Raw genomic sequence first — 27,467 nt, forward strand, 5'->3', positions numbered from 1 at the left:
CATTTTTCAGACAATCCTGAATGAGTGGACCCTTTTTCCACTCATTCATTCTTGTGGGCTCTGTCTTTTGGAACTCTATTCTTTGCATTCTGCCTGTATTATGGAGTCTGCTCCATAGCTCTTAAAGGCATCTGTTTTTACAACTGCAGCACACAGCTCCTTATGGGCAGTGTTGGTGAGGACCCTTAGGGTCTTCCTTTGAGATTCCTTTTATATATCCTCAAGTAACTACAGTTCTTAAGGAGATACTTATTATTTCCCCCATTACTCTATAGTCTGAGTGATTGACACACACACACACACACCCACACACGCTCACTCTGTGAAGTGCCAAAGGGATACTTAGTATCCCCCTTCTCTCTGCTCTTGTGACTTTTTAGTCACATAGACAATCGCCTAGTTATGGCTAGTGGATAGACCATCACGGTTATGGCTGGTGGCAGTGGACATGTTCAACCAACTATTGTGTATTTCTTTTATACTGCATGCTATGACCATAGGCTTGGTAGTGCACAATAGTGGCAACAAGTACCAACTTGGGGCCTCCCTTCGTTTTTCCCCATTAATAGCATGGTTGTTCTTTGTTGGCCCTTCTACCATTCTTGGAGGGGGAGGTCTGTGTGTGTGTTTTTGCCTTTGGCAGCAACCAGTAGGTATCCCCACCTAGGCTCCAGAGTGGCAGGCAGGAAGTGGGGGAGGAGTTTTTCACCCCCCCTGTCCTTTGTGTGAGTGCCTGAATAGGTCCAGCTCCAACAGGGGGGGGGGGCTCTGGCTGTCCTGATTGGACAACCAAACGCCCCTTTATGTAAATTGCTGAGCAAGATTGCAGAGGAGTGGAACTGCATAAAAGGTGAGTGAGGCTTCTGTAGTGAAAAGCAAGTCGACCACAGGAAACAGAAGTAACCAAAGAAGATGACCAGAGACTCTTGCAGGCACTTTGCGACACCGTGAAGCTACCACTGATGTCATGACAGTGTTTAAAGCGTCAGAGGAGCTCTGAAGAGGACTCCTCCTTCCCTTTGGCTAGTGGAAACAACCAGTCCCAAGATTAACTTTGAAGCGAGCCATCTCCGGAGGTCCTATGAGCTTCCAGACCTGCGGAAACCCGATACCAGGAGACCTTCTGCCCATTTTGAGTGCATCGTCGTGGAAAGGCCAAATCAGTTCTTATCTTTGCTGAACCTGCAAGGACATTCCAGACATCCCATTCAACTCGCCCAGACCCCCTCGCCAGAGTGTGGGATTGCAGGAAGTGAAGATTATTGACTGGGCGATTCGTGTCCTTTGTTGGTGCTGATAAAAAGGCACCAAAACCGCAGTGTGAACCAAGTTGCTGAAAGTCATGCTACAGGTCCTCCCTCGAGACTGCTGCTGAGACAACGTCCATTGTCCTGCCTTTCGGCATCAGACCAAGGAATCCGAAGATCAGGTCGAGATCTGCACCATTGCAGAGAAACCAGCACAAACACTTTATTCAAACCTAAGGTACTATTAAGGGGAGGGGGGTATTGCTACCCGATTCCAAGAAGTCGCTCCAGAGTGTTTGAGTGTGCGTAGAGGTGTCCATGGCAACCCCATCTTACCTCTGACCCAAGCTGCTGCTTGTGTCCCCATCTCAAGTCTGTTTTTCGGTCGCCTTTGTTAGTCGCTAACTTGCTGCTTCAATAACTTTAGACACTGGTAGAAATCCATAGGAACTCCTCATAATTTGCTGTTGGTCAAGACCTCAAGCCCTCGCCGAACTGCCTTTAGCTAGGGTTGTATTTTTGGACTTCAAACACTTGCCAGGCTAAGAACCTTGAACCATGATCATTTTGCACGAAACACTTATTTTCCTCTGTTTAAGTGACTTTTCTATATGTGTTTGCCGAGTAAATGCATTACCAAATAACCTGTTGAAAACGGCGTGAGGGTGCAATAACGGATAATGTGATACATTATCTTTTCCCTTGCTAACGTTGCTACAAATGTAACTGTGAACAAACACAAAAGTGAAAGTGCCCTTTGAAGTGTGTTATCTAGTATTCCGAAGTGTTCTGCCATAAACGTCTGAAGTATTTAAAGTGATTCTGGTGTAAATATATATCTTTTATTACAAGGGCCGCCGTAGCGGGCGTGTAGTTATGGTTAAATTGCTGAACTCATAGGAAGAGCACTTTTTTAGCGGCTTATAACTTTGCTCCCCCTGGACGAATTTGCAAAAAAAGTATATGGCCGGCTCTGAATTGTTCTTGCCAAGTTGGGCGAGGTTTCGTGTGGGGGGGAATCAAAGTTATAGGGGGGTCCCACCATTTCTTTTTTCTTTTTCCATAGACTGAATGGGCAAAAACTTTGTGCACGGCTACTGGCTGAACGGCTGGACGGATTTGCACCAAATTTGCAGCAGGAGCAGGGCTTGCGTCAAAGTGTGCTTTTGTGTGTTTGGTGGAAATCAGACCAGTATTTTTGTTGAGAAGAACTGAAATGCATGTCCCAAAAAATTTGATACATCTGGGTCCGCTCCAAGGACCCATTTTACTGTTCGCTCCGTGGACTGAAGTGTCATTGGCTCGCGGTACGGCGTGCTGTCGGAGAAGTTTGGACGTTCCCAGTGGTTGGCTGGAAGGCAGTGTGGTGTGCGTCAACATTTTTTGGGAAAGACTGTGCATTCAGTAGAGGGTGGTGCTTTCATAGTGTGGTGTGTGCAGATTGGTTGCAGTAGGGCCAGTGTTGCAAACAGAATGTGGGTAGGTTGGCAGTGACACAGTACTTTGTGAATGGAAGGGAGTACGCCCATAGTATGTGATTGAAAGTGCACAGGGATGCAGGAGAGAGTGTTTTCTTTGTACATTATGTTAACTGTTGCAGTTTGTTCCTGCATGGTGGTGCGCAGGTTGGGTAGGAGTGCTGGTTGCAGTGGTGTTTATGTGGATGGTCGTAGTTGGTGACATGGTGATCTGCATGGTGGCATTATGATGCGGTGTGTGTGTGTGTGTGTGTTCAAGGCCTATGCTGTGTATATTTGTTGAAGTAGGCCCAATGTTGTGAAAATGTTGTGGTTCGTGACACAATTTGTGAATGGCTGTGGGTAGGGGTGGTGGTGGCTGTGGTATATTTGTGGATTCTGCTAATTGCGACCTGTTTTCGTGAATTGGTGTTTTATGGTGTGGGGGAGTTGGGGTGAAGTGCCGCTACCTCTGTATGTTACGTTTGTGCATAATGTTAGCTGCCCACATGGGCGTTATGTTAAGTGTACGCAATGTGTTGCTGCATAGTGCCATGGCGGTGTACAGGTTGGGTAGGAGTGCTGGTGGCAGTGGTGTTTATGTGGATTGTCGTAGTTGCTGACATGGTGACATGACGTTGCTATGGGTGTGTTCAAGGCCTAGACTATTGGGTTCATGGTAGAAGGCCGTAGACCGTGAACTCAAGAGCCTAGGCCTTGAGGACACCCACAGCAGTAATGTATTTTTGACTGCATCAGTTACAGGATGGTGACATGTAAGGAGTGGTTGTGGAGCAGATTTCAGCCGTTAAAGGCCAGTGTTGCAAACAGAATATCGGTAGGTTGGCAGTGGCACAATACTTTGTGAATGGAAGTGGGTACGCCCATAGTATGTGATTGAAAGTGCACAGGGATGCAGGAGAGAGTGTTTTGTTTGTACATTATGGTAACGGTTGCACTTTGTTACTATGTAGCTCCATGATGGGGCGCTGTGGTTAGAGATGCTGCAGTGAAAAGTCAAGCAGTGTGGGCACTGGGTGCAATGTTTGCATACTGTCAGTATGGTAGAGGGTATGGTTGAAGGGAAACTTATGTGCTTGGATAGTGTGCTGTGTACACAAAGCTTGAAGTATAGGGAATGTTGTGAACATTTTGTGGTTAAGTTGGCAGTGACACAATACTTTGAGTGGAAGTGGGTAAGACAATATTTGTGAATGAAAGGGCATAGGGGTGCCAGAGACAATGTAATGTTTATATGTTAGGGTAACTGTTGCATGTAATGCTGTGCATGTCCATTGCAGTGTGGAGGTTGGTTAGGAGTGCTGGTGCCAGTGGTGCGTATGTGCATAGCGGTAGTTGGTGACATGCTGATATGTGCTATATGACATGCTGATATACGGTGCGGGGAATGTCTGCAAGGAGCATTGTATTGTATTGCTATTTGTAAAGCGCACGGTCGCCCGGAGGCGGCATGGCGCTAGAGAAGGGGCTACTCAGCCGAGGAAAAAAAACGATGGAAGACCAGGGATTAAAACAGGTAGGTTTTCAGAGCTCTTCTAAAACCAAGATGGTCAGCGGTGGCTTTCAGTGGCACGGGGAGACTGTTCCACAGTTTAGGAGCGGCAATAGAGAATGCTCTGCCGCCGAGCCTTTCGCGATTAGCTCTCAGAAAGGTCAGATGGTTAGAGCTTGCGAGCGGAGCTCCCGGCCCGGTAAATATCTGGTGAATTTAGCCTGTAGAAATTCGGCACCCTGGGCATGAATAGCCCGGTGAACGATGCACAGAGACTTGAAATGGATTCGCTGCTTCACCGGCAGCCAGTCAAGTTGGCGAAGAACTGGGGTAATGTGGGCCCCATAAGGGGAGCGAGTGGCTAGCCTGGCTGCAAGGTTCTGCATTTGCTGGAGACGATGGATGAGGCCAATCGGTTGTGCCAGGTATAGCGAATTACAGTAGTCCAGTCGTGAGAGCATTAACGCAGCCACCACGGGAGGACGAAGGGCTTCAGGGATCAAAGGCATGACCCTTTTAAGTACCCGGATCTGATGGTGGGTAGACTGACAGACGGCTGCCACCTGGTTAGCCATAGATAAGGAAGCGGAGAGGATAACCCCTAGGTTCTTCACCTTACTAACTGGGCTAGGTAAAGGGCCCAGCGAGCACGGCCAGAAAGCAGGGGTCCATAATAGGGGAGTAGGAGGACGTCCTACCACCAATACCTCCGTCTTGTCCCCATTTAGCTTTAACCAGTTCTGATCCATCCATATCCCGACTGCTCTAAGACAGTCATGGAGGCAAGCAGCAGCCTCGGATTGATCCTGATCATACCCACTGGAGCAATGCAGGTTTGACAGTGCATGAGGTATAGGGTGGTGATCTTTGGAGAATGGGTGTGGAGCACATTGTCGACGTGCTACAGCACCAAAAGTGAGTTGCAAAGCCTGTATTGTGCATTCCATGGTTGTGGTGATAGTTCCAACACGCTACAGTATTTGGTGTGCAGCTGGAGATTGTGCAGTGACAAGTTGTTTAGTGTGGCCACAGGGTGCAGTGTGTACACAGGGTGCAGTGTGTACATAATGAGTATGGACGTGGGTATGGTTGAAGTGCAGCTTATATGTGGTTGGTTACTCTTCTGTGTGCAGATTTATTGAAGTAGGCCCAATGTTGTGAAGCTGTTGTGCATAGGTTGCCAGTGACACAATACTTTGTGAATGGCAGTGCGTAGGGGTGGTGCAGGCTGTGGTATGTTTGTGGATTCTGCTAAGTGAGACACGTTTTCGTGAATGGGCATTTTATGGTCTGGGGGAGTTTGGTAGTGCCGCTACATATGTTACGTTTGTGCACAATGTTAGGTGTCATCATGGTTGCTTGCTTGGATGTATAGTATTGTGGTGGGTGTGGAAAGGGCTGCAATGTTGTGTGCATGGTCAAAGGTGTGGTGGGTGTATCTTTGGATATTTGTGGATGCTGCAATCGTGCATTATTTAGCAGAAGTTTCTGGTGGAGGGGCTTTGCAATCAAACGGAACGTGTACTGAGTGTTCAACGGTAAATATGGAGTGGTGTATAGAAATGACAGTGTGCAATGCCGAGGTTTTGTATGTGATTGCTGCATTCATGTTTGAAAATTTGACAGCACCCAATGGGGGAGTGCTGCAAAAAGTGACAGTGCAAAGGGAAGAAGTATTGTCTGAGCTTTACTGGGCCGTGGCCCTCACTGTAGATGTGGGTCGGGGGGGGCGCACACATGCACATCCTGCCATTATGAGCAGGGTGGAAAGGTAAATGGAATTGTGGGAAATGGTAAATGGTTAAACAGGAGTTTAGGGCATGGTTCACAGGAAGGGGCAGTACCATTTTGTCCAAATACGGTGTTGCAAGGGTGGTTGAGATGGAGAAACGCACAGTGCTGATCGTCGGTGATACCTTTGTGTGCAAAGAGGCGTTGCTGGTAATTTCGGATTGGAAGGAGTGGACGCTTTCTGGGCCTGTCAGGGTGACTGCAGTTTCAGTGGGATGGTTCACCTTTGCAGATAGGTGGCGTCCGTCGCGAACGTTGACTTTGTCGTGCTGCACTTTGGTAGTCTACATTTGGGTTACATGTCGTGTAGACTATTAATCCGTTACCTAAAGAGGTTGCTGACCATAGTGATGCTTATTTTTCTTACTTCACACCAGGAGAAGTGTGGGTCCATGACGGTGTAATTTGTCCCCAGCCAGAGGTCGGAAGGTGTGCTATAAACAGAATTATGTGTGAGTTTATGCAGACTGCTGGCATGTTCTCCACCCACTGAGATCATGAGGTCTCAAAATATGCAGTGGTTCCGTAGAAATGGCATTTATTTGAGCGCCATTGGAAATGCCGTTTTCTTTTACACTGTGCAAGAAGCATTGACCAGAATGTGGTAAAAATGTGAGGAGAGACAAACGCATATAAAGAGAAAGTAGAAAAGAAGTTGCTTGCACGCACGTTAAAACCCCAAAAAACCTTTATACATCTACAATGGAAGACTGAAACCCCTACCCAGTTTGATATTGTTCATGCCCCCCCTAACTATCACGAAAAGGTAGTGGATTACGCGGTACTTTCAGAATTACATGTGCCACATCCTGGGTGGCTATGTGGATGTATGGGGATGGAGAAATCGTGCATACTTTCATTCCACTTTGTAGTGGACGTGCTTTGGAATGGCACGACGTTTGTTCTGTAAATGTTTAATGGCACATTCAATTGTTGTACAGGAATGACTATGTTGGATGATGGCGGCTTCGATGCCATTGGATGCGTGTGTACCCATTAACCCAATGAAGTAGAGCTGCAGGGAAGGACTGCTCCAGCTTTACAGGGGTGTGGCCCTCGCGCTACTTTGGGAGGCGCATGTGCCAAAATCTGCCGTTTACACCACTTTGCCCAATTGCCATGGCAGTGTGGGGATTAGCCAATCGGGTAGTGTGGGTGTGGTTAACAGGAAGGGAAGGTGAAACTGTTGTAAATTATACTCTGCATACTGAGGGTGGCTGACATGGCAAAATGCATTGTGTTGACCGTAGGTGATCCCTTTGTCTTAGAACTGCACAACTATGCCCTGCTATGACACTTTGACAGCAATTTTGGTTTGGAAGGAGTGGACGCATTGTGGAACGCTGTGTAGGAGTGCAATTCCGCCGACATGCATGCACTTTGCAAAGACCTCGCCAGTTTTCGAGTAGTAGATGTTATCGTCATCCATTACGGCGGCATGCGTATGGTTTACCTGGCTTGCTTGGATTTGTTCCGTAGACTGAGGAGATTGCTGGATGTCATGAGGACTCTTTTTCCCATCGTCAAGGTGCTTTTCTCATCCATAATACCATGAAGAGTATGGCCCACTGCGCAGGGATGTTCCGAGCCAGACGCAGGAAGGTGTCTCATCAACAGAAGCATGTGTACTTTTTTGTCCACTCGTGGAATGCTGTTCTGCAACGATTACCTCCATTGGTTGTGGAAATGCTGAGTTTTTCCAAGAAAATACCATTTTGTTGTCACTCATTGGCAATGCAGTTTTGTTGCTTGTCTACAGGATGCAGTGAAATTTACTGTACTAATGTGAGCACAAGAAAACATGAAAGCTAATAAAAACCGAAAAAGTGTTTCTGTAGAAGCATCTTAAACCAAAAGAAAAACGGCATCCTTACCATGAACTCCCCCTACCCTGGTTGCAAGTTATTCCCCCATGCCTGCACGCAGCACGAAAGCCACATCTGGGGATTTTGTGGGTGGCGGCCATGAAAATGGAACTGTGGGGATTGTCCAATTTGATGCTTGGGGTGTGCGGCAAGGGACTCCTGCTTCACTCGGGCCCGGCCCTCAAAGTACTTTGGGACCTGCACGTCCCACATTCGATGCTTCTCACCATGCTGGCCTATGGAAATGGGACTATAGTGATTGTCCTTTCAGGTGGTGCTCAGCGTGTGCGTCACAGGAAAGTGCACCAATAGGAAGGACTTCTCCTGCTTTACTGGGGCGCGGCCCTCGAGCTACTTGGAGAAAGGCACATGCCACATTCTGCGCTTCTCAGCATGCTGGCCAAAAGAAATGAGACTGTGGCCTTTGGCCAATCATGTACATTACAGGAAAGAGCACCAATAGTGGGAAGGAGTCCTCCTGCTTCACCGGGGCGCGGTCATTGGGAAAAGGCACCTGGCACATTTTGCGCTTCTTACCATGGTGGCCAATGGGAATGAGACTATGGCCTTTGGCCAATCAGGTGCTCTGGGTGTGCGTCACAGGAAAGGGCAGCATTCACTTTTTCAATTACTTTGTGTACTGCAGCTGGCAAACATGGCAAGACGCATAGTTTCCGTTGTGGCTGATGGCTTTGTGGAAGATCTGTGCGTGTATGCCCTCCAAGAGGACTTGTATGGTAATTTTGGTTTTGGAGGGAGTGGACGCTTTGTGTAGTGTCGAATCGTGCTGTTTCGGCGGACTGCTTGTGGAATGTCGACTTGTGTGGCCTCTTCGGCAACTGTACATTTTGTGATTGTGCACTTTAGAGCCTTCTTTTTGGGTTACATGCATTGTTCCCATTTGGTCCGTCAAAGAAGATTATGATGAAAGCAGTGCAGTGCATTTTTCCTACTGCCAAGGTGCTTTTCTCATTTATACCCCTGAGAATAGTGTGGAAGTATTCCTATGATTCCTGTCGCCAGGTCGGAAGGGGTCTCATCAACAGAAGCATGTGACTTCAGTGCTGCTGGGATGTTCTCCTGTGAGAACGAGAACATTGGTTTGCGATACATACACCTTTTCAAAGCAAATGGCATGTCTTTGTGAAACATTTCATTGCCACTGTGTGACAATCTACAAACTGCACTGAAGACCCTATTGTAAGAATGTGATCTGACGTTTTGCGTATGAAAATCGCAAAAAAAGTGTTTGAAGGGGAAAGCACCCTGGTTGAAAGTTATTCCCCCGCTCACACGCGCACACAGCACGAAAGGTCCGCAAATATCGCGATAGTTGCAGTGTGCCACGTGTTACATACGCCCCTTTTGAAGATGACGCCGTAGAAATGGGCCTGCAGAGGCTACGGGATTGGGCAATAAAGTTTGTGGGTGTGGTGTGTACGGACAGACTGTGCTATACTGTGTATTTGTCGACAAAAATGCAGAGGGTGCGGTTATGGCTGTTTCACGAGGCACAGTGTGCAGGTTTTAGGGGATTCTGACTTACATTGACTGGATTGACATTGACTGTGCAGTGGCTTCTCATTTTGCAATCTATAATGTGCATGTGTACTGCTACGGAGTAGCTACAATGAAGTGCCTGATTTTGGTTTCTCTGTGACACTTTGGTGACACGCAATCATGCCGATTTATTATTGTTGCTCCTTGTAGAGGGAAAATTGCACATGTTGCACGAGTTTCAGTGCCGTTTGTGATGAAGGAGACACTTGCCCAGTTCATGCGTTTGTTTCTGATGTCTTGCATACGTTTCTATCGCATTATGCAGCCACTGATGTGGCAACGTCATTTTCTATTTGGTCCATAAATGCAGACAGCGCAGTACATTGCAAAGAAGTGTATTTGTGCCTTTGTTCGACATGTGCCTATGGGAATGACGTTTCACAGCACGAATACTTTTCCCCAGCTATAACGTTCATCTTACTATGCCAGCCATCCCGATTTCTGCACAACCGATCCAAATTGGCTTGGGGCCCTTCTTGAAAGTAGTGATTTTTTTTTTTGTAGTACGTGTTGCGCACTGACTCTCTTGGAAACGCTCTGCAACACGTAAAGAAGCCTCTTTGTACAGCAACCCCCTTTCTAACTGATTGAACTACAGTGGTTACCACACTGCCACGCCTCTCACCCTGCATGCGTGCATTGGCAATTCTGTTGTTCTGTGAAAGGTGCTTTCCTTATTTACCTTTCTTCCTTTCCCAGTTCATTTTCATTTATTTTGGTGTTCTCACACATGCTACAGAAGGAACAGCAGGAAAGGTCAGGTACAGAGGGGCAGCACCTGTATGGATACTGTAGGGAACGTGGCAGGGGACGGAATTATTGGGTGGCCCTCACCTACACAGGCAGCAGTCATTGTAATGCTCCCGTAAGGACCGTTCCCACGCACTTCCAAGTACCTGCCCTCTGCACAGTAGCGCGTTGCTTTATATGCACAATACAGTGCCCTTTGCCAGGTAAGGGTCTGTAGCGCAAAGGTTGTTTTACAGCTGCGCTGCCCTACAGGAGTGCCCCTGCTGTACATGAAAGTACCCTATGTAATTGTTGGAAGGGCAGTAGCCTGCCCACCGGTCCCTTGTGCTTTCATTTCAGTTGTCGTGACATATAGTACAACTAGTTTATGCTACACCATTAGTGTTAGGGGTAGCATTCATTGATTTACATATATTGTGGAATACAAGAATGTTTACAACAACGCGAAACAGAGCTTCATTGCGTGCAGCAGGAAGCCATTTATTGTCTAGGACGGTCTAGGGGAGATCAGCATAGTCTTCACCAGTGTCTCTTAATTGGTAGAAAATACAATTCCCTCCGAGCAGGCAAGGAAACTCACCTTAGGGGCTGCCTCCTGCGAACCCGCATCTGCGGCCTTCGCTAGGGACACCACCACTCCTTCAAGGGAAGATTTCGTCTGGTGAAACTGGGCATTCACGACCTTGGGCGTACTCGAGGCCTTCACCCTGGGAGGGAGGGTCAGCGCCCTGCTCCCCCTTGGCTTTCTCCGTCGGAGTAGACTGGGACTTCTCCAGAAGTTTACCCGGATGGTCTTACTTTGCTGACCCGGAGCGTTGGCTCGTGGTCGAAGGTGCTGGAGATGCTGTTCCCGACCTGGCTGACGAGGAGCCCGTCCTAACGGCGCTCCCGGTGCCCACGGGCTCGCTGTGCTTTGCCTTATGTTGGGCCCCTGTCGCCGGGAGGCCAAGAGGAAGACCGTGCGCCGATCCCTCTATTGGACAACATTTGGGACGAGGGACTGTCCCTCATGAAGAACCTGTCCTCGGCCCCGGCGAAGAGGGACCGGTACGAGAAGTAGTACAGAGTGCTGGACTCTGCACCCAATTGTCTCAGATCCCAGCCGTCCCATACTCGGTGGTCTCGGCGGTGGCGAGGAAGAAGTCTTCCGGATCTTCTGCGTCGACGTCCTCTTCCCCCCTCCCCTCCCCCCCCCTCCCTTGATGGCGAGGGAAAGAAGCTGGATGCCATGGGGCGACGGGTCATCTCGTTGGCTGCGACTATCAAGGCGGCCAATGCCCTGGCAATCGTGCCCCGTTATGACAGGGAGCTATGGTTCAAGATCGCACCCCGCCTTTTTGACTTCCTCCCTGACGACAAGAGAGCAGAAGCGCTGGAGAACCTGCAGGAAGGCGAGGTGGCATCGGACAATGACATCACGGTGGCCATGGACATCGCTGACACTGGATTCCGCCAGATGGGTAACAGTTTGCCATTGTCGGCGGGGTTGATTGAGTGCCATTAGCTTCTGCCAGGGTGTACAGTCAAGGGTGTTGGATATGCCCTTCGGGGACAATTTATTTGGCAAGACTGTGGACGAGTCTCTTCAGGCCATCAAGGCAGATACCGAGACGGCTCGTGCGTTGGTTATGCTCCAGCAGTGACGGCCGTCATTTCCGACCTCTGGAGGAAAGTCCCAGGGGTCCTCCAAAGGTTTCGGTGGTGGCTCATCATCCTATCGTCAACCGTGCCACTCTTCGGCTCAGGAAGCCTACAGGGGCCGCAGCATGTCCGAAGGAGGTCGCCATCAAGATCCCCAAGGTGGCGCCCCCACAATGAAGCAGGATTGAACCGGCCGTTACATTGGGCCCTCACCCAAGATGGCAACTCTCTCTCTCTCAGATCCTTCGGGCCCTCCACCTCCAGGACTGGCTGGTATCGCTGGACCTCCAGGATGCCTATTTCCATGTGCCAATCCATCTCAAACACAGGAAATACCTGAGGTTTGCAATTGGCGGCTCTCATTATCAATTTCGAGTTCTGCCATTTGGGCTGACTTCCGCCCCGAGGGTCTTCACCAAGCGAATGTCGGTAGTGGCTGCAAGTCTAAGGAGGGAAGGGATCCACGTCTGCCCCTACCTGGACGATTGGCTGATCAGAGCTGTATCTTTGGAACAAGCTCAGATCCAGCTAGATTATGTCTGCCACTTCCTTCACAAACTGGCCTTCTCCCTCAATTTAAAGAAGTTACAGATGATACCATCACAGAGACTCCAGTTCATTGGAGCGGTCCTGGACACTTCCCTGGGAAAAGCCTCGCCACCAGAGGTGAGGGCTTAAGATATTCTGCAGATGGTCACCAAGTTTCAACATGCCCAACGTCTCCCAGCCTTCGACTTTTTGAGGTTGCTAGGCCTCATGGCATCCTGCATCATCCTTGTGCCAGAGGCTCGCCTGAGAATGAGATCTCTTCAGTGGGCACTGAGAACTCGGTCGCAATTCTCAGGGAGCATGACAGACCTCCAGATTCCGGACAAGGTGGCTCGAGACCTTCAGTGGTGGGCCTGCCAGAAAAACATCTTGAAGGGGGAACTGTTTTGGCAACCATAGCCGGAGATAACAGTAGTCACAGATGCCTCACTCACGGGATGGGGGGGGCCCCCATACCAACGACTTGACCATCAGCGGTCGTTTGTCTCCATCGGAGTCCAGACTACATATCAACCTGTTAGAGCTGAGAACAATCAGACTAGCGCTGAAAGCTTTTCTGCCATCTGTACAAGGGAAAAATGTCCTGATAATGACGGACAACACAGTCGCCATGCACTACCTCAACAAGAGAGGAGGCGTACGATCACTACTACTGTTCAGAGAGGCAATGCAGCTCTGGTTTTGGGCAATCCAAGAAGGAATCTCTCTATCGGCAGTCCACCTAGACGGAGAGAAGAACTTGACGGCAAACCCTCTGAGCATGCAGGGCACAGTCTCCCACGATGGGAACTAGCTCAGGAAGTCCTTCAGGAGATCTTCTCCCTTTGGGGAACCCCTCAAGTGGATCTATTTGCCACCACTATCAACAGAAAGTGCGATCTGTTTTGTTCAAGTGAATTTCCCCCGAGAGGAGCTCTAGGGGACGCGTTCGTAGTGGACTGGGAGTTTCCACGCCTGTACGCGTTTCCACCAGTCCCTGTCATTCCTCAAATGATCAGGAGGTTGAGAAGATTCCGGAGAACCATGATCTTAATTGCCCCAGAGTGGGCCAGGAGAACGTGGTACCCGGACCTTCTGGACATGTCCATCTGCCCTCCAATTCGTCTTCCACTCAAGGAGAATCTTCTCTCAAAGAAGGGAGGTAATGTTCTCCATCCAGACATCAGAACCCTCAACCTTCACGCTTGGCTTCTGAAAGGTTGAGATACAAGGATTGGGTCCTCCCTGATGACGTCATGGAAGTGTTGCTTTCGGCCAGAAGGCCAGCAACAAAGTCTTTATACCGCTGCCGTTGGAACAAGTTTTGCAGCTGGTGTAGAGAAGAGAATATCGACCCCTTTTCATGTGGTACACCAACAGTGTTATCCTTTCTACTCTACTTGGCAAATTCAGGCCTCCAAGTTGGCACTATCAAGGGCTATCTCGCAGCGCTATCGATATTCAAGCGCACTGCGGAGGAACCTTCGTATTTCAAACTACCCTTAGTAATACAATTTCTAAACGGATTAACTAATGTCTACCCTCCAAGACCTTTCCCGGTTCCTTTATGGGACTTAAATTTAGTCTTAGATTTTCTGATGGGTACTCCTTTCGAACCACTCCACTCTTGTTCGCTAAGATTTCTCACCCTTGAAACTGTCTTATTAGTGGCTTTAACATCTGCTAGAAGGTTAAGCGAATTACAAGCTCTATATTGTAAAACCCCTCATACAATTTTCCATATAAAGACAAGGTTGTCCTACAGGTAAAGCCTAATTTCTTCCCAAAGGTGGTTTCTGAATTCCACATCACTCAGAAAATTACCTTACCTTCATTCTATCCGCCTCCCCATCCGCGGAAAGAGGAAGAAAGGCTACAGAGGCTGGACCCAAGGCGGGCTTTAAGCTTTTACATCAGCAGACTTGCTATGATTAGACAAGCAGACCAACTGTTCGTGGGCTACTCAAGGCACAAGTTGGGACTACCGATAACAAAACAATTTCCAGATGGATTATTTTGGCCATCCTGGAATGTTACAAACTGGCAGGAAAAGAGCCTCCACAAAATCTTAGGGCTCATTCAACCAGGGGTATCGCAGCCTCCTCGGCCCTCCAAAGAGGGGTTCCGGTTCGAGGCATATGTGCTGCTGCCACATGGTCACCCGCACATACCTTCACAAGATTTTACAACCTGGATTCCTCCTCCAGTCAAGAGACTAGGTTTGGTAAAGCCGTATTACATTCGGTTCATTCCTAAAAGGAAACATGGAGTTTTACTCCCACCTCCAATTGCACACCACTGCTATGGGAGTCTATCAAAGATAAGGAATACGTCGGAGGACATAATCCCTTCGAAGAACAAGTTACTTCTTACCTTGTAACGTTCTTTCGATGGGATGTTCCTCCGACGTATTCCTCATCGCCCCTCCATCCATCCCCGCAGTAATACTTCCCTTGTGGTTGCAGCTTATGCTCCTTCAAGGTGAATAGGTGAATAACCAATTCATGTAAAACTACTGCTAATGTCAAAACGGAACTGAGCAACGGATGCTGCGCGAGTCTATACGCATAGTGACGTCGTCGCTGATACGGAGGCCGTCGAGGGACATCCGCTCGAGGGACGTCGACGCGCAGCGCCCTCTACTGGAAAAAAAAATTCCGAGGCTAGCAAGCTGGAGATGATCTATCAAAGATGAGGAATACGTCGGAGGAACATCCCATCGAAAGAAAGTTACAAGGTAAGAAGAAACTTGTTCTTCTCCAGTATTGGTATCTTTTGTAGATTCACATGCGCCCACCCGCCTCCCCCTGAGAGGCTGCTCCTATGCTCAGCACCCATCATACTGTAGTTCCTACGGTTCTGAAGATGGCTGCTTGGGGCAGAGCTTAAACCCTGCCACCTCATTGGTCGGGGCCATAAAGGACCAAAGTGAGGTGGAGGGACTACACAATGGAATGGCTCATAGGCCACAATGGGGCATTTACATGCCTTCTCTATGATAATGTATATTAAAACAATTTTAATAAATATTTTTATCACCGAGGAATCCCACTCTGAAGGGGAATATTCAAGCATCTGAATATATGAAAGATAACAATGCTGGAGAAATAGTTACAGGTAAGTAACTAAGACTTCTCGCCAGGGAAGGAGGCGCGATTCTGCACCACAACCCAGGGTCGCTGAACTTGCAGGCCTGGATCCTACAGTGCTAGAGTTTGGTGGATGCGATCTCCTGGCGGACTGCAAGGGAGTGCTTGCCAAGGCCAGGGTTTTGTCTACACTGAAAAGCTACGGACATAAGTGGAAGAGGTTCACCGTCTGGTGCTGTGCGCAGAAACTCGACCCTCTACATATTACAGCATCGCAGGTGCTGCCGTACTTACTGTCACTGGCCAAGTCAGGGTTGGCTCATGCTTCCATCAAGGTTCATCTGGCGGCTATCTCTTGCTACACCAGAACTCCCGGGCGGTCATCGTTATGGTCACACCGCCTGGTCAAGGAATTCATAAAAGGGCTTTTCTGTTCGTTCCCACCGGTGAAGGCTCCGGCCCCGCTGTGGGAGCTCAATGTGGTGCTGACTAGGCTCATGGGTCCCCCGGTCAAGCCTATGCATTCGGCACCGCTGAAGTTTTTATCGTGAAAAACTGCGTTTCTTATCACCTCCCCACGACGAGTGGGAGAGATCCAGACCCTCTTGTAAACCCCCCCCCTTTACTTGACATTCCATGAGACTAGGGTGGTGCAGCGGACGCACCCCTCCTTCATGCCCAAGGTGTCGACGGTCTTCCATCTCAACGAGCCCTTGGTGTTGCCTATTTTCTTACCGTTGCCTTCGCCGGCTGAGAGGACGTTGCACATGCTGGATGTGGCTAGAGTGCTGAAGTTCTACATGGACCACACAGTGTTTTCGGAAGACATCACAGCTGTTAACTTTGGCCCTGTGAACCTAGGGAAGGCCCTCTCCAAGGCTTCCATTTCCAGGTGGCTCTCCGGCTGCATCACCCATTGTCACCGGTTGTCAAACCGACCGTTGCCTGACCGTCCGAGAGCCCATTCATCCAGAGCGATTGCTGGAACTACGGCGTTTCTGTCTGGTGTGTCCCTCCTGGACATCTGCAGGGCTGCTACGTGGAGGTCGACGCACACCTTTGCGAAATTCTTCTGCATCGACCGGGATTCCAGGGAGGAGTCCAGAGTCGGTCAATTAGTGCTGCCCAACCTGTTCACTTAAAGGTGAGCCTGGTGAGGAGGTAAGAGATGCTTAATGTTGAGATGCTTAATGTTGAGCCTTGCCACCTCCCCGTGGTTGTGCATGTGTGTACTGCTATGTATTCTTTATTCATGAGCATGTGAATCCATGCCAGACCCATGCTGGAGAACAACAGTTACAGGTAAGTAACTTGTTCCTAATGCAACCTTTAACATGCCTACGTGACACTGCAGGTTGCTGTTCCTTGTTTAGCAGTGGCCGTTATACAGTTAGGAGTGCTTAAGCCACACATTGGTAAGTTTCCAGAGCCACCCACCAAGTCGGCAGCAGTTTTTTAAAAGCGGTATCCTACTGCATGAATCCATAGGGCTGGCGACTGGGACAGTGTTAACCAGCATACAGTGGATGACCTATGCATGGGTCTAGGTGTGGAACGGCAACACTTGCGCTTCCACAACTACTTAAAAGTGCATTCGAAGATGCAGCTATGCGGTCACTAATGGAGTCCTACGGATACTTGCAGCGTGATTGCACATACGCAACACAAAGAGAGCCTACTGACACACTAAACAACATTTACTATGTACATCTGTAATTGCTACGATACACCAACAGTATTCGGAAAAGTAAGGGATAGCGCAAATGGATGCATACACCAGACAATTTGCCCTTTCCACACGTTTATCACGAGGGCAGCCACGGAATCAGTAACAAACTGTTAACTGGACGTTATGGTTATGTTGCCGTACCAAATACCGACCTTCTTTACAGAAAATGCTATGCTAAATCAACTTACTTTCTGTTTACAGTGCCCTACTAAAAACCTATGAAATTCGCCAACAAAAACATTGTTAAAGGGACGTTATGGTTAAGTTGCACTAGCAAAAAACTATGAAATTCAATGGAAAAAACTTGTTACAGGGACGTTATGGTTTCAGGTAAAACTGAGGGGAAAAAAAACGAAATTCGACAGTATGGTAAACTAAGCAACCATAACTCGGGCCACCAGTGTGCACTTCAAGGGCGAACACCATTACATTCAAAATACCATCACAAATCTCATTCATGACATCACTGATGACCTTGCATGTGCATGTAGTTTTAATAGGAAGCCTCCAGAAGGGATTGTTATTGTAATGGTGACAGAAAACTATCAAAGATTATTGGAAGAACTATCAGGAGATAAGTAGGTCATGGAGGCATGCATTGCTATAAACACCATTGTATTACACACATCTTTACTGTGCATGAAGGAACTTATGTGCAAATGTAGCCATTGTCTGCACCATGCCTCATGGAAGTGTAACCTTCAAAATCTTTCCATGTTACATGGTGAAATCATGAATGCATTTGTTTTAGAGTGTCTGGTACTGTGAAACATGTAGTTAGCTACCACTGCCTTTATAACTACATAGTTGCACTACTGCACATAAACCATAAAGACACCACAATACATACAATCATGACCATATACAAGGGAATTAAAATAAGCTAAAAAGGTGCAGTATTGCCAGAAACTGTTCAGAACAGAACTGATTATCTGCATGCACAGAAACCAGTGCTGTTTTACGCTTTCCTCTTCTCATATATGCTGTACACAAATGTAGAACCTTTTGAATTGTTTGTTCCTAACTGAAGAAAAGCACCTGGCCTACTTATGGTAGTGAACAAAACAGAGAGCCACACATGTGATGTCATGAATGAGATTTGTGATGGCATCTTTGATGTCATGGGTGTTAGTCCTTGCAGTGCACACTGGTGGCACGAGTTATAGTTGCCTAGCTTACCATAACTGTCGAATTCTGTTGTTTTTCTTCGGTTTTACCTGTAACCAAAACATCCCTGTAACATTTTTCTATTGAATTTCATAGGTTTTTGCTAGTGCAACTTAACCATAACGTCCCTTTTTAACAATGTTTTTGTTAGTGAATGTAAATGTGTAGGTGCTTCTTTGTTGTGCCGGTCTAGCTAAGGTTCAGTGTACTTACCTACAGCTCAGCATATGTGCTACTCCGAGCACCAACGATATCTGCAATCTGCTTCCTGGCTGGGATTGGGAACTATCTCTGGTTGACACCTTTAGTATGGACCGGTTCGTGCTAGTCTTTTAAGACTTTCTCTCAATTCCTCTTCATCGAAATGTGTTGAGGCGCAGGAGTTTCTAACTGTTGGAGGATCCTAATGACTCTATCTCCATTTTGGCCTCAACAGATATGGTTTTCAGAGCTGGTGCATCTGTTGAAAAACATGTTTCAGTTGATGGTCATGTTCAAGATATAGCCCAGCAGCACACGCAGTCTTTCACTCTATTGCTAAACACATCTTTTGTGCGGGCAGCTAGAAATGTTTGTATATGATAACTTTACAAGAGCAAATAAGAGTTGATCACTGGGATTTTTAAAAGAAGATGCCCTTTCTCTATACTACTTGCTAATGCAGGGATTTTGATTCAATCGCAAAAACATCACCTGTTGGGTATTGGTGCCTATCCCATTAGACCATATTGGATGCTGTAAGATTTACACAAAGTGGATAGACAATTTAAATACTCCATTTTAATGTCCAGTTTTGCAGTGCGCTTGGTTTTGGTTTGGGGGCTAATATACATAAGCCTTTGGCCTTGTGCAGTTCCTGCTATGGAGTACTGCCTTCCTATGTGCTGTTTCAGCTAGCCAAGTGGTAGTGTTATGCTCTGTTAAAAGATCCTTTTTGTCATTCAGGAGGACAAGTTGCTTCTTTTGTTTCAAAGGTATTGACAGAATGTAAACGTTACTCGCGAGAACGCCCTTCCTTCCATTAAAGAGCATGCTTTTCAGCCCAGTAGATGTAACAATCATTTATTTTTTATAGAACTTTCAAAATGTACTTTGATAGGGCTAATATTTTAATAAAGTTGGATCATCTTTTTATATACTGTGGTGGACTGTCCCTTCACATTACAGCTGCGAAAGCAACTATTGCTAGAGGGATAGTATCCCCCGGGCTAATACAAATTTAAATCTAACGGTTCGTCAGAGGCTTCAAGCTCATTTCATGAGGGCTATGGAGATCTATCCATTGCAGGATTGTATAGGGTGTGCCAGCTTTGCAACTCGTTGTGCTTTTTGTAAGCATTATTACGTTAATGCATTTTCTCCAAATAATGCTCCTTTTTGTTAAAGTCTAAGGCAATGTTTTCATTTGAACCCTGGCTGGGCATGTGCCGTCTTCTCTAGCCAACTTAATTGATAGGTACTGCTCAAACATTTTGGAAGGAGTAAGCAAAGGAGGAAATGGTAAGGAAACATTACTACAGCCATTACTGTACTCGGTTCTCTCACCTTTAAAATGCAATCTGTAGTATTTATTTTGCCACAAGCTTTGTTTGAAAAAATGCTGGAACAGATGGCACACGGTTGGTGATGCATGGATGGGAGCAGTGTTACCCACATGGTGTGATGCTCGACAGCTTTAAGGTGACACATTTCTTTTGGGAAGCTTTTCCCTTCCCACTTTCACTGCAGGCATTCCTGGGCAGTTGTGAAGGCAGTAGAGCAGGGGCTATAATAGTACCAGAAGCACTATGAAGTTTTTTTATTTGCAAGTCTTGTCGAATGTTTTTCATCCTGTTTGATTGTTGACTGACCTAACCCCTTTATTCCTCCAGAAACATCTGCAAAGGAAGGATTGTTGCTGTGGTGCCAGAGAAAGACTGCACCATACAAGAATGTTAATGTGCAAAACTTCCACATAAGGTAAATTTGAAGTGCATCCTATAGATCGTTAAATAGTTGTTTACCAGGACTACTTTACCATTCATATCCTTAATGGGAAAGTGCTTCTCGAGTTGTGTGAAGTTAATGTGATTGGATGTACTTTAGAGATGATGGAAACAGATTGAATAGGTGCTGAATTGTGCATGTTGCTTTCTCTGTGGACCGGAAGGACCCAAAAGTATTAGTTTGTGGGGGGGTTTCTGTGCTTACATCGCAGGCTTTAAGGTAACGGCAGTTTGCCAGATGGCAGTTTGACCTTTTTATTGCTCTGAATTTGTATTTTTCTCAAATAGATAGTGATACTAACATACAGGGTGAAGGGGAGAGATGTACGTTTTGGTCAGAAATTTACTTTGTTTTGTGTTTTTCATCAGTTGGAAAGATGGCCTGGCCTTCAACGCTCTGATCCACAGACACCGACCAGAACTCATTGAATACGACAAATTGAGAAAGGTGGGCTTGTTTGTCTGCTTACCATTGCAGTTCACAGAAGCCTCCCTCATGATATTTCTTTTACTCCTTGATGTCTACATAGGTCTAGCCCACTTTGTTAGCTTTCCCTGAGATGTCGGTAGAGTATGGATAGTAAGATGCGAACTTCCCGTCAACACCTATTTTTACTTTTGAAGTATGCAGCTCAACTGATATAAGTGATAGGGAACTGGTTAAGTAACGTTAGTCATCTATCCTTTTTAAGCCCAAATGGATTGCACTCTACTCTAGTATTCACACAGTTGCAAGGCACCACTGTTCCATTAGTCTAAAATGGGTAAACCTATTGTTTGCTTCAAATTACAAGCCTTATAAAGTTATACGGTACAACTCTTGAAACTAAACTTAAATGTGTCCCGTCTCCACTCTAGTGCACTGTCCACAGTGCTGCCTGCAGGTGTGTGTGTGTGTGTGTGTGTGGTTCTGATGAGGCAGCTTGAAAAGGGCCTGTGGCTTGACCATAGTACAACCCAGGTTCAAAGTGGCTTGAAAAGCAGTCTTGAGTTAGGTCAATTTGCAGAAAAGAAAAGTATTTAATGTCCATATCCCTACAAGGAAAAAGGCAGATTCCCAGTCCTATATATCGAAGAGGATGACACCAGACAGTCTGTTTACCCAGGTTCATCCACCTATATTAAGGCAACAATAGCTTCAAGTGGACCTCACATCCAGTGTATCTGATTAGGGAACCATGGAAGACTTAAGAACCCATAAGCAGACTCGCTCCTTGAACTTTGACTAGCTGTTCAGAGGGATTTCCACAACCAGCCCTGTCGGAGGGTTGCGAGAGTCCATCCTAGGTAATGAGCAAGGGATTTTCACACTTATACCATGCACTGCAAAATACACATCAAATTAATATATATATTTTCTTTATTTCTTTTTATTGTTTAAACTTTTTTTATTCAACCTTAACAGTATAAAACGGGTATATTTTAACACATCCATTTGCAAAAATGGAGACCATTATTTTGAATAAATACCAATACAAACGTACAATGTGTTTAAGTGGTTACCAGGAGAAACTCAGATGTGCAGGAATGTACATATAACAGTTATAGGCATAATGAAAGGTAGCTAATAATAACCTATGTGCCATTGAGAAAAGGGTTAATCGTACAGTGGAAAGGAATCATATTCAGTGTCTAGGCATTGTTAGCATTAATGTGTTTGATAAAGTTCCTTCTGAAGTGTGAAAAGGTTGGTCTACTCTTAGGTTGGGTGGCAACGCGTTCCACAAGTTGGCAGCTCTCACAGGGAAGCTAGTACCCCCAATTTTGGCAAGTCTAAATCTGGGTACTACCAGGCAGTTTGACTTGGCAATTCTCGTAGGTCTATTGGATGTTTTTATTTTGTCCGGCAACTAATAGGGAGCAGCATTGTTGAGAGCCTTATGGGTCAAGGAGATCATTTTTAGATGGATTTTATTGTCAGTAGAGAGCCATTTGTGTTGCCGCCTAATAGCGGAGATGTGCTCCCTTTTCTTTATGCCGAGTGCAGCTCTAAGAGCATTATTTTGTAACGTTTGGAGACTTTGGGTGGTGGCTTTGTTAGCACCACTAATAGAGGGCATTGCAGTAGTCGAGTCGGGAAAGTATTAGGGCTCTCGCCAGGATCAGACAACTGTTATTGGATAAGAAGGGCTTACCTGCTCTTATTAGTTTGCAGGTTTAGGCTGTGGTAGAGGTGAGGGCGTTAACCTGTTTAGTAAAAGACATGGTAGAATCGAGGTAAAAACCAAGTGTTTTTACTTCCCTCAAGACTTTGATCACATTTCCGTCAATACTGAATGCAGAGTAGTCCGGGCCCAATTTGTTGATGTTGGCTTGTGTGCCCAGAATGATCAACTCTGTCTTATCATTCAGGCAGAGACCATGGGTTGTCATCCATGCCTGAATGAGAAGATGCACTCTGTTCACCAACTCCCTGTCCTTGCTATGATCCCCAGAAAGCGGGAGGAGAATCTGTGTATCATCCGCATAGTTGGTGTAGGTGATACCTAGATTATCCAGATCATCAAACAGAGGTTTGGTGAAAATATTGTAAAGAGTAGGGGAGACTCAGGATCCATGAGGGACTCCACATGTGATGGGTATGGGGTCCGCTGCTGCCGATTGGGGGGGGGGGGGACTCTCATAGTTTTCTCACTCAGAAAGGATTCCATCCAACTGATGGCTTGGGTGGAGAAGTGAGCGGCAGTGTCCAAATGTGGTCGACAAGATCGAAGGCAGTGAGAGATCTAGTAAGAGGAGGAGAGCTGTCTTACCTTGATCTCTCAGATAGTCTATTTGGGTCTTTAAATCGATAAGGGCGGTTTCCGTTCTGTGTAATGGGAGGAAGCCAGATTGTCTAACTAGTTCAAGGTGTTTTTGAATCTGCGTATAGGCCACTTTGTCCAAGATCTTCAGAAGAAATGGAACTGTGGTAATTGGACGGTAATTAGTGGGGATAAGAGGGTCTAATGTCTGCTTTTTGAGCAGCGAGAGCACCCAAGATTGTTTTAAGTTAGCACGGATGATGCCCGTGGAGAAGGACGCGTTAACAAGTTTGGAGATAAAAGGTGATAAATCTTTGGCAGCGTCTTTTATTAACTGTGCTGGGCAGATGTCCCCTTTGTAGTTGGATGGTTTAAGGGTGAGGATGATTTTCTCTACCTCTAGAGAAGTAGTTTTGGTGAAGGAGAATTTACTAGTTTGGGTATTGTGGGTGACATTAGGTGGTGGCATGGGCAGATTAGCGAGGTTGAGCACGTCTTTTTTTTTTTTTTTTGTTGGATTTTGTTTTGGAGGGTATTTATTTAGTTAGCTAGGGTATGTTGAATATCTGTGCACCAGGTCTGGTCCTTAGTGCAGGTGTCTGGTATGGCAATGGCTGATTCAAATTCCTTCAGTATAGAGAAGAGTTCCTTCATACTTGAATTGGAGTTGGCAATACGATCGTTACGAGTTCCTCTTTGCCAGGCAAACTTCCTTTTTGTAGTGGCGTGAGATGGATGTTAGGTTGGCCTTATTCTCATCGGTTGGGCATAGTTTCCAGTTAGATTCACATTTTCTCTTGGGTAGGGCCTTGAGGTCAGGTGTAAACCATTTATTTAGGTGGGCTTTGGGTTTACTTGTACGCATTTTAAGTGGGGCAATTATATTATGCAGTCTTTAATCTGTGAGATTAAACAATTGTTAAAAGCAGTGAAAGAATACTGATAGGGGGTGGATGTTTTGCCCAGCAATTTCTATGGGGCCTGGGCCCTCAGAGTAGAGTATATACAGTGGCACCACAAATTCTGATTTTCCAAGCAACCACCCTTCGGCGTCCTCAATCTGTCGTGCCACTTAGTGATGTTGAAAGGCGTGGTCTAGAGGTTGTGGGTGCAGTGGCTGTATTAGGTTTTGGGTTCAGGTTCAGCTAGGCGGTGGTTTCATTCTCCAGTTCAAGGATGGGGCAGACATCAAAGTGGCCTTGAGGATTTCTACGATGAGATGCCATTCGGACACAGCACATAATGTGTAAGTGGTGGCATGCTTAGCTCAAGGAAGCAGCAACAAGCAGGCTCCAGGCATGCCTCTCTTCAGAATGGAGAGCAGCTGAATAAGGAAACTGGTCCTTGGGCACAAGTTGAGGACCTGTAGAGTCCAAATTTGCAGCTTGGGGAGTCAACCGTTACAGCAGAGTCCTGGTCTTGGAATGATCAGCACACTGCAGGGTTCCAGGCACTTCCGAAGACTGCAGCTGGCAGGGCACTAAAGTAGGATTAGTTGTTCCATCAGTCAAAGGGAGCAGGGCACAGTCGAAGGTCTTCCTTTGAAGGAGGAGAGGCCGCTGAGTTTAACCGGTGGCTCGTTTGGGCAATGCTGCTTCACTTCGTTAGCCATCTTCTGGGTCTTCAATGCAGTCCTTACATCTTTTGGATTTTTTTGTCTTCAGTGGGGGACCTCCAGTATGGCCCAAATGACATAATCCAGGCTGCTTGGATTGCCTCAGCTCACCAATTGGAAGGTTGTGCACTATTCAATACCCAAGTGCAGTCCAGGCAGACAACCACCTACCCAACATCTGCCCAGCAAAGATCCCTGAAAGGTGTGGATTCATACTAGACTCTTAAGCCCAGGCTCAACCAGATTACTCAAGGCACTTTCCAGAGTACAGCGCTAGACACTGCAAATGTGCATGCCTTTATTTGGGAGTTTTCAACCGGATAGCCAAAAAGTTAATGGGCAGGTCTTGAACCACATAGGGAAGCCATTTTGTGTATATTGTACTCCAAACACGTATTATGCAGTAAAGAAAGGTGGCACGAGGTAGTTCACCGAAAAGGGTTGTAAAACCTGTTTCACTGCCACCTGCCTGCCATAGGCACATCACCAAAGCGTAAAGTTAGCAGACAAAAGGGATAGAAAATACACATGTAACACCCCACTTATGTTCGTGTGGGTTACAAAAGGAAAATGCAGGCAACATAATTTCACTGGCACCCTTTGGGACAGACCAATTCCCCCGAAATAGATGAGCAGAGCTGGTAAGTGACACTATTCCAGCAAGGATTAGGGGGACATACTATGAATCCCATTGAAATCAATGATGGGGCAGGGGGATTCACATGCTCATGAATATTCCCAGGCAGGCTCTGAATCCTCGATAAAAAGAAAGTAGTTTAAATTTAAACCAAAACTGCTGGTCTCCTCTATAGCCTATCTGTGTCCTTATGGTCCTATTGCCCCCAGCCAATGACACTCTTTTAATTTGATTTGTTTATTTGTATAGCGCGCAAAACCTTAAGGTATCTAGGCTCCTTAAACTTATTTTCAGTGCTTCAGGTTACAGAAAAGGAAGTGTACAAGGTGAATTAAAACAGCACAGAACATGCAAAAGGTACTATATCATACGCAAAGTGCAAAAAGAGAAGTACAAGGTGATTACATCCATTGAGCCTGACCCCATTTTGCAGGCGGTCGCAGTAAACCAATGTGAATGTCAAATCAGTGGGCAATAATATGGTGCCTACCCCAGGTTGCAAGACGGCAGCAGCACACAAATCACTGCAGCCCAGGCAGACTGCAACGTTCCTGGGCCTCATCTGGGATCCGAGCTCCGAGAGAACTTCCCCCTCCAGTGATAAGATCACAGCCATCCGAGTCCCATGGGGCGTTTTCTCAGCAGAGCAGTGACCTCGGCATGGTGGTACCAACGCCTAAATTGTAGTTGCACTGCACAGCGGTTTAGCTTTCATTTCCAAAACACATTTGGGACTCAGAGCCACCCCTTCACCAGCCTTCCTTCGGCAGAACTTCTGTCGGTCAAACCTGCACTCTCGCCCACCCAAACTATCCTTCTGCACCTTATCTACCGCCCACTTGGCGAAGACATCATCAACCTCCTTTCTACCAACACTAAACTAGGCTCCCAGACCATCCTCTTGGGCGACCTCAATCTTGGCCTAAAGGACCCCCCAATGCCTTAGGTCTGGAAAACTCCACAGCCCAATTGGGGTTCAAACATAGAATTACAGCTCCAACTCATTCCAAAGGGAGAATCTTGGATTGGGTTTCCAACCTCAACTGTTCCATCTCAATCCTACAGAATTATCCAGTAGCCTGGTAAGACCATCACTTCATTTCCTTCTCCATCCAGGAAATTACCCCCTAGCGCATTGCCATAGCCCCCCCTCCCGCCACCCTATCAAGAAACTGCTGAAACATCTCAATTGATAGCCTCAGGCCCTCTATTAACAACATCCTGGACCGATCTAAGTACAACACCCTAGATGCCACTAAGATGGCCTGTATAATACCACACTCCAATCAGCCTTTGACATCTCTGCACCAGTCAAATTAAGAAAGGCTAAACCAACTGGGCACCTTAACAAATGGTTTACACCAGAACTGAAAATCCTCAAATTCAGAAAGGGCTGCGGAAACCCTCTGGCGCAAATCACCCACCAGCCAGAATGAAACACTTCACCTCAGCAGGAGCGTCTTACAAATCAGTCATTGTAGCCGCCAAAAAAGAAACTTATAAGTCAAGAATCAACAATGCTAAATCAAGCTGCAAAGAGCTCTTTAGTATCCTAAAAGAGCTTGAATCCCCAGCCCCAACCTCTCAGGACTGTATTAAGGATGCAGCCTGGTGCACCAAAATCCAGCAAGCAATAGCTGGTAAAATCACATTGTTACAAAGTAAGATTGAAGCTAAAAAAAACTAGCCTCGCAAGTTGCCCTCGGCCAACGCCTATGCCAGAGAATAGCCTCCTGCAATGTACTCCTTTCGCATTCTCCCAAGTAATACAGAAGGAAGTAGAATACATTATCATGGGTCTAAAACAGTTGCATTGCCAAGGTGACCTCTGTCCAGCTACAATAATCAAGGAAGGAGCTAGAGACTTGGCCCCTTCATCGCCTCGCTGATTAACTCCTCCTTCAATTCCAATCAAGTCCCCAACAATCTCAAGGAAGCCTGGGTCATGCCGCTCTTGAAAAAACCTAACCTAGAGCCAAATATCCCAACAAACTACAGACCTATCCCCACCGTCACCTTCCTCTTAAAAATTCTGGATCGAGTGGCATACCTGCAAATCCGGAGAACAATCTTCTTGGCCTCAGACAATCTGGCTTTAGGCCTAGCCATAGAACCAAGACTGCCCTCCTCAACTTAAAGATCCAAATGG

The 27,467-nt window shown here is 46.7% G+C and overlaps 1 protein-coding gene across 4 annotated transcripts in view; it reads left to right on the forward strand.

The window, feature by feature from the left end:
• Positions 1-27,467, forward strand: part of ACTN4 (actinin alpha 4) — an 896,467-nt gene that overhangs the window by 383,042 nt on the left and 485,958 nt on the right. For all 4 annotated transcript variants that reach the window (XM_069644198.1, XM_069644197.1, XM_069644200.1 and 1 more), the window contains exons 5-6: positions 20,209-20,296; positions 20,692-20,770. In XM_069644198.1, the coding sequence (XP_069500299.1) occupies positions 20,209-20,296; positions 20,692-20,770 (167 nt within the window). The remainder of the gene's footprint in view (positions 1-20,208; positions 20,297-20,691; positions 20,771-27,467) is intronic.

The sequence above is a fragment of the Ambystoma mexicanum genome, chromosome 2p (assembly GCF_040938575.1).
Source record: "Ambystoma mexicanum isolate Mex_15411 chromosome 2p, UKY_AmexF1_1, whole genome shotgun sequence".
Lineage (NCBI taxonomy): Eukaryota > Metazoa > Chordata > Amphibia > Caudata > Ambystomatidae > Ambystoma > Ambystoma mexicanum.